The sequence below is a fragment of the Saccostrea cucullata genome, unplaced genomic scaffold, assembly GCF_032062105.1.
Source record: "Saccostrea cucullata isolate Sc308-1 unplaced genomic scaffold, CSIRO_AGI_Scuc_v1 ctg10442, whole genome shotgun sequence".
NCBI lineage: Eukaryota > Metazoa > Mollusca > Bivalvia > Ostreida > Ostreidae > Saccostrea > Saccostrea cuccullata.
Window position 1 is genome coordinate 1 of NW_026923966.1, and position 8,252 is coordinate 8,252.

Genomic DNA, 8,252 nt, shown 5'->3' on the forward strand with positions numbered 1-8,252 from the left:
TCACACACACACTCTCTTTCTCTCTCTCGATCGATCGATGTGTCTCTCCGAGGGCGTTGGGTTCTAATGACTGTGTTACTAGTACAATTTTTAAAAGATTATTTCATTCAAAAGAAATACTTACGTGTATATTTTCCCATGTTTTACGTTTGGTTTGCGTTTAAATGCAATTGTGACAGACCTCCTAGCAGTTCCTCTAAACATTCATGAACTATCTGAGACTACAATAATACAAGAATTCAATAATTCAATAATTGAATCAATTTGGGTTAATAATTACGTAAACTTTTATGTCATTAAAATTAAGTATTTTAAGCATATATAGCAAAAAGAAAAGATTTTTAAAGAAACTCTTTTTAGCAAATGTTAAAATTAAGTACGTCACTACTGCTAATTATAAAGAACGTGCAAAGAATTTATAAAGTAAAGGTTGTAAGCAGAATGAAATTTTGGGCACGATGAAGCAAAAAAAAAGTTAAATACTGTATTGCGGTTGTTACATCACTCGATACAATAATCTTCTGTCAATAAAATTACATTACATTTTGAAAATATAGGATTTAAAACTTTCAGCACTTGATACTTACTATATTTGTATATATCACTCCTCCAGGGTTCCCGCGAATCTGTACTTCTTCTTCAATTACATATTTGCCTGGACCAAGACTTTTTCTAACTTTCACTTTAGTTCTTTCACACAGTCCTAAAGCTTCTAGTTGTCTTAAGATCCATAGTCGCCTATTGTCTGCTGATACCCAAACTCCATTTTTCTTGACCACACTGATTTTGGGGAAATCTTCTATTCTACAGCGTCCCACTACTAAATCGTCTAAAGTTTCTCCTATTAATTTCTTTGCATATCTGGATTCTTTTCTAAAACAGCTTGCAATCGTGCGCTGACTGAAATATATTTCTGAGGGTTGCAACTCTTTGAAAGCCATTTTGCTTAATGTTACTGTTAAAAGTTGTAGTAAAACTTATATATATTATAATACAAGTCCTATTTTTAAACCGTTAGTTTTTCCAAGTCTATTTTAAACATCCAATCGACTAGTAATCACTTTAACCTTTATATCCTCAATGTTTTCTGAAAATGCTCATTGATAAAGAAATACATGCACCACGATCAATAGATAACACTGCAGTGCGTAGTAGTACACTTTGAGATAACACATATGTAAATGAGTAATATTTTGTTACTTCAATTTTATTTTTATTTTCCCGTCAAATAACCCTTTTCCTTTTGATTTGAAAGAACTGGTTCCATTTCTATTTTTATACGATATTGTGATGTTTTGTTTGATTACACTTTAATAATTTAATTTTGTTTGTATTCTTGCCTCTCATTGGTTGATTTCCAAAAAGGAACGCATAACATTTTGTATGATCTGGTTTGGTATGGGGACACACCCCCTTGACAACCAGCTGAATCATCTCCAGATAGCATATGACTCCGTTGGGCCAACGTTGGGTTTTGGTTGTATGGTTGGTATAGTGTTGGCGTTGGGGAACAGATGTAGGCCCAACGTTGATCCAACGTTCATTTACGTTGGCATGAAAGCTAAACCAACGGTGTTGGGCATGTGATGTTGGCCCAACGTTGGTCCAACGTTCATTTACGTTGGCATGAAAGCTAAACCAACGGTGTTGGGCATGTAATGTTGGCCCAACGTTGGTCCAACGTTCATTTACTTTGGCATGAAAGCTAAACCAACGGTGTTGGGCATGTGATGTTGGCCTAATATTGGCCCATTGTAGTAACATGTTGACAAGAACTATAGCGACTTGGTGTTGGACATTAAGATGTTGGCCCAACATAGGTCCAACCGAGTAAGTGTTGACATGGATCAAGACCATTGTGTGTTGAATATGAAATGTTGGCCCAACGTAGGTCTAACTGAGTACATGTTGACACAAAACATTGCCACTTATTGTTGGTTATTCAATATTGGCCCAATGTTGGCCCAGCTTAATAAATGTTGACAATATAATGATTCATTGCTCTGTGTTGGACGTGCTGGACTGAACTGGAGTTTGTCCAATAGTAGGAATATTGGGATTACTAGTATATGTACAGGTAGCCTGTAATGTTTGAGATGAAATACTGGTCCAACGTTGGCCCAATTATGCGAAAAGTATTCATCAATTTAGATTTATCTATTGTAAATCGATGGTAATGATATAAGCAACTCCTTATAAACATGTGATCTATATTATATATTGAATGGAAAATATGAGACAATCCTTATAAGTCTGTGAATTACATATAGTAATTTTGTATCTTGGTAGATTCTATATTTAGCATCATTGAATCAAATTTAAAGTGCTGTGTTTTGCATGTTTTGGGCTCCAAAATAAATAGGTCACTGGTGAAATTCACTGGCTCGGCAGGTGACTCATAGGTCTCCAAGGAAACTGTCATCTTAATCAGTTATTTTTAACAACGCAATTGAACAATGCAAAGCGTATGTGTCTGTTTAAGTGAACGCAAGAATTTTAATCCTTTCAATGTAAGTATAGCTTTTGTTTTTGTTATTGAAATAATTAATAGTGTGAAATGCACAACATTGTAATGGCCTGCATGTAGGCTTCCAAATTATTGGTACTTGGTAGCTGATTAAACAATTTTAACTGATGACGATCTTAATTTTTAGAGGAATTGGCGGGCTTGAACAAAACAGATATGTCCGGATCTGTAAGTGAACGCAAGAATGTTAACCAGTGAGAAGAAAGTAACTATTTTGTATTTATATTAATAATGTGAAATTCAATCTTAAGGATTGCTTTAAAAATATGTGTGATGCTGATGAACATTTGAAAATACTATTTTAATTGATGACAATCTTAACGTTTACAGGAAATGCCGGGATGGAAAAACCCTCTTCACTCTGAGACTGTTGATGTGGCATTTTCTGTATATGGAAGGGACTGATTTATATGTGTGGGAAAACATGGATTCTAACAACAAATAAACAACAGAAAAAGTGATAAATGATTCAGATATGACCTTTCAAAACTGTACAATTAGAACTTGAAGACTCTTATATCAAAGCGATATTTAGTAGTGGACATAGTGATGTGGAATGAACTTGAGAAACGTTGAACTTTCTACCTCTTCCCTCTTTTAGTTACATTCCATGGAATACTTTAATGAAAGTGAAAGTGGCAAAGAATACATTGTGATACATTTTAGGAGGGAAAGGGTATTTGACCAAACATGGTGAAATTAATTGTGTCATAAAATCTGGGAAATAAAAATTACAGAATTTAATTAATTTTGTAAGACATTTGTATTGAGGAATAATTGTGCCAATGATTTTTCAAGAAACAGCTTTGTATCAACGTTGAATCAACGCCGAACGTAATAACTATATTTTGAACTGTCGTCCAGTGTAGGGCCGACGTTACAAAATATTTGGTTAGCATTGGTACGTTGGAATAGCGTTGTACCAACGTTGCCATTTCAACAAAAGCGTTGTACCAACGTTGGACCAACGTCATGATTATATTTTGAACTGAGGTCCAACGTTGGGCCAACGTTACAAAATATTGCGTTGGCGTTGGTATGTTGGAATAACGTTGTACCAACGTTGACAAATAAACAAACAGTATTGTACCAACATAGGCCCAACATGTTGGGCCAACGGCGCGCCAATGAGCAGTAGGACATTGGGCCAACGTAAATTGCCAACATTGGCCCGACATAACCAACATTGTTGGGCCAACGTTGGGCCAATGTCATCATGCTATCTGGGAATTCGATCTGTATCCATCAATCCCATCAATTCCAGTCCTTGGGATTCATGGAAAATTCCAGATTTAATAAATGTGCCTTTAACTTAACACAGTTGCTCGATCTTACCTTAAAGCTGACATGAATTCTTAAAAACGCAACATTTTCATCTATGTACGACTTGTTTTATACCAACTATAGTCGTATTCCGCCATATTTCTTTCAGATACCTTGTCTCATTGTAACGATATATACCCCAATGCGCTCGTTACAGTTGAATGATTTTTTGGTTTGGGTATCGACTTGTGCACATCTCCGATGGTAAAGCATATGAGAACACATGAGGAGATCAAGACATTTCAAAACCACAATAAACATAATAATCATATTTCTGAATAATTATTGATTTGAATCAAATGTAATTAAAAAAAGAAAGAAAATGCAAGTTTGAAAGAAAGTTTTAGTTGCACGAGTACGCATTTTTACACTGCGCCAATTTATGCAGAATAAACATGAAATAAAAAGCACTAAAACGCGTAAACACACTTTGAAATTACTATCATTTGAATAGAACAAAACAACCAGTGTCTTTGATTTGCAGGTTTTATGCAGACTTTGATGCATATCGAGAAAACGCGTCGAACTCTGTAAACGTACCCATACCTGGTAATAAGAACTCTGCATCGGTTCGAAGATGTGCACAAGTCAAGTGATATACACCCTGAATTCCATTTATTGAAAAATGCAACACAAAAAAGAAATAAACTCCATAAAAAATCAAAAGTAAACACACTGTGACTACTCCGTTCAGCCTAGCACATCAAAACACTTAGTCCGTGCTGATCAGATTTTGGTCAGGGAAAATATCACAAGTGGAAAAGAGAAGTTATTTGGTATTTGCGCAGCTGAAAGGGGGGGGGGGCTAAATTATAATTATAACGACTTTATAACGTACAACTGAAAATTGTCTATCTAGTTCTAATAAACATTCTATATATAGTCTGCAGTTGTTTTGCATCGCAAAATTCATTTGTCAATTACAACTGATTATTTCAGTACTAATCTCAAATCTAAACCAAGTAATTTGATATACGGTAATTATTTAGTTTAAGACTTAAAAGCATTTGACCAGAATACAAAATTTTACGTGTACATTTGTTCGTTCTTTAACACACACGCTAAAAAAAAGCATCCCTTGTTTAGATTGACATTTAGGCATTTGTATTTTTAAGGGGGGGGGGGGGGGCAGAAATAATTAACATGACCGTTACCTAAATAGTCTTGGAAGACAGACATCTCTGCCAATTCCATTTTTCGAGATTTTTTATTGCCTCAATCCGACCACAAAGTATGTGCATTTTTGAGGAATGTGGCTGTTTTATGATTATTACAGAAAGTCTTTCGAGATTTCAGTATCCCTGTCTGAAAGTCTAGCTTTTTTTTAAAAATAAAAATAATTTCTGTTGCAATATTTGGGAGATGTTTTTAAAAAGTAGGATAGGGATACTTGAAACCTGGTTGAATACAGATAATTTTTAATCACTATTTTATTCATTGAACTCTCTTTATTCTCCTGTAACCATCCGTAAGCGCAATAAGAGATATAAAATCATATGCATTTTGTGCTGTACCATTTATTAGATCCTGGGACAGATCAAGAATTTTTTTCAGGCGGGGATGTCGAAACTTGTTCAAAAATTGAAATAATAATTTTACATTTGACAAGAAAAATAAACCTAAACGCCGAAATTAAAAGGGAAATAAACGTCAAATCTACATCAAAGGAATGGGAACATTGGGAACTTTCTCAAATACCTTCTAGCTCAGGTAAGGAATCTGGACAAAAATAATTAAGACAAGAGGTATAAAAAGCAAATTTTTGGAAGAATGTGGGACTCTCATCGGCAGTTTGTTATCCCTTCCTACAGTATATTGTGTACTACTGTATATGCTTCGACTATTAACATTTTATGTCAAGAAATATAACGCACATTTAATTCCAGGGGCGGATCCAGCCATTTTTAGAAAGGGGGATTCCAGGTCGGTGCCCTCAGCACTCAGGCGCAGATCCAAAAAAAATTTTCCGGGGGGGGGGGTCCACCTCAGTTCCAAATAAAAAATCTAACCCAGAAATTTCTTGACAAGCAAAAAAAAAAAAAAAAATAATAATGAATAAAAAACAGACTCGTAAACTCGCCCAGACTTCAATAACTTATTTTGGGGGGGGGGGGGGGGGGGGGGGGGGGGGGGGGGTCGATGACTTCTAATTAGAATTAGAATTAGAATATTTATTCAATCAATTTCGGCCCACAGTGGTGCATATAGGACAATGTACAAAATCATTACAGTTATACATACACAAACAGAACAAAACAAACATTGTATTTTATAAATAAGCTTCGAACCTTAGACTTTTCATCCAATTTAACATAAATTCGCATTTACCAGGGAGTCTGCGTTTTCTGAGGGGGGGTCCAACGTAAACTTTTTTTCCTTGCTTTAGTATATAGATTTCATAACCTTGCAAATCCCGGGGGGTGGGGGTGGTCCTGACCCCGCAATAGATCCGCGCATGGCACTCATGCCTAGAATCACACCACAGCCACTTCAATTTGTATTGACGGGGGACCTCCAAATTCAGTTGACAAGCAAAAAAAACAACAAAAAAACAAACAAACAAACAAACAAACACAAAAAAACTTAAAAAAAAAAAACCTATGTATCACACTCTAATATCCCTTTTTTTAAGGGGGGCTTCCTGTAACTTTTTTATTCGGTACATTACTTTTAAAAATGCTTGAATCTGCGCATTTTCCGGCAACAAAAAATGTGGAGGGAGCTTCCAAATCAAAATATTATTTAAAACTGCAGCAAAAGATTATCATTAGAAAAGCCCCCTCCATTTGCATACTACGGGAACATTTTAAACCTTTATCTTCACTGAAACGAAATATTCCATGTATATTTCATGTATACTTCTAAAAGTTAGTTACTTCTGAGTTGGTCCAAAAATGGTATAGCCAAAGTTCGCTGGAATCTACCTTGCATTTTACTGGTGGGTGATCGGAGCCCTTAGCCAGGGTTACCAAGACAAGATAAAAGAACTTGGAGATGAGTTTCAATACATACTAAAGTGCAGCTCGTTACTTTCAGAAAGAATGCTATGCTTAACAGAAAAAAGCATAAAATTTCAGAATGTAATTAATTCTTAACACATTATAAGTAACAATAGATACTGTTTTCTGTGAAAATTGTGCTCGTTTATAAAGAAAAAAATAAAATATGCCCCCGGCCTAAATTCCCATACTTCACATTTATAGCAACGTACAATTTTTTGTTTAGTTTCTTATTCACGCATGCTTTATAGATCTACTGTTATGTATATAATCACCTATATATTTTGTGATCTCTGTATACTGTTGTAAAATGGTGAAGAGATTCAAAAAAAATGACTGAAAAATGATTGAAGTTACAAAGAGGAAAGCAAATCCGCGAAAATCTACAGATCTAGCGAACAGACAGGACAAAGGAGATTTTTTTAAATTCTTCAAATTATATCTATCTTTTATATTTCAGAAAAAAACATTCTCTCTCTTTCTCTCTGTGTATGTATGTGCAAAAATAAAGGGGGTCCAATCCCCGAAACCCCACCCCACTTCTGGATCCGCCAATGAATTCTATTTCGATCATTCATGTACCACAGCATCAAGCTCGTTTATTGTGTAAAAAATTATAAAATGAGTTTAAATCAAGTTATATTAGGTCTATATTTAAACAAAAAATAAAGCCAATACAAAGTATTTATAATGAAAATATTTGATCGTAATAAAATCCGATCTTTTTCAGAGAGCGTTATGCAATTTTTATTACCCCCCCCCCTTCACGAGAGAATCTAGTCAAAGGATGAATGATTCGTAATGTTGCTCGCTATGAAATAAATATAATGCAATTAAGCCAAGTTTGTAAAACTTGTTTACATTTACATATACAGACAAGAGTAATATTTGGTTGATTGAAAAAATTATTTGCATTTTTTCAATCAACCAAATACCAGTAAGCTTTCCACCTTTGAAATTTCCCCTGAACAAATAGACTGATCGTCGTGGACCACGTGCGTCCAAGTGCTATGTGGTGAAAATTATTTACTGTTCAGTTAGCAATGGATTACATGACTTCTGAGATGCATATTTCAATAAAAGTAAAATAGGATATTTCTTTAGACATGTGCACATCCCTGTAACGATAGCAGTATTCAGGTAAATATCTTTATCACTGCGTTCGATGCATATTCTAGACCTGCATGCGTGCATATCCAAACGGTTTTTGCTGTTTTCCGTGTTATTTTTTTTCTAAATTGCAGCAAATGCATTCAAAAATTATTTACTTCTCAGTTTTGTTATAGTTTTTGTTGGATTTTAACTTTTAAAACATGTTTTTGGTCAGTTTATGGATTTATGACAACTTTGCTATCGGAGATGTGTACATGTCGACAGTCAGGCTAGAAAATCACTCAAGTGAA

General features: G+C 34.8%; 1 protein-coding gene and 1 long non-coding RNA gene across 2 annotated transcripts; one reads left to right on the top strand and one right to left on the bottom strand.

Moving 5' to 3' along the window:
• Window positions 1-127: 127 nt before the first annotated feature.
• LOC134265355 (uncharacterized) lies at window positions 128-1,006 on the bottom strand. Its single transcript, XM_062747577.1, has 2 exons — window positions 588-1,006; window positions 128-221 (listed from the first exon to the last, which is right to left on the bottom strand). The coding sequence occupies exons 1-2, from the start codon at window positions 939-941 to the stop codon at window positions 144-146; spliced, it is 432 nt and encodes a 143-aa protein (XP_062603561.1). The 5' UTR covers window positions 942-1,006; the 3' UTR covers window positions 128-143.
• Window positions 1,007-2,151: 1,145 nt separating this feature from the next.
• On the top strand, window positions 2,152-3,378 carry LOC134265356 (uncharacterized). The gene is made up of 3 exons (XR_009991738.1): window positions 2,152-2,510; window positions 2,657-2,732; window positions 2,858-3,378. It is a non-coding gene; the product is annotated as an uncharacterized LOC134265356 (long non-coding RNA).
• The last annotated feature ends 4,874 nt before the right edge of the window (window positions 3,379-8,252 follow it).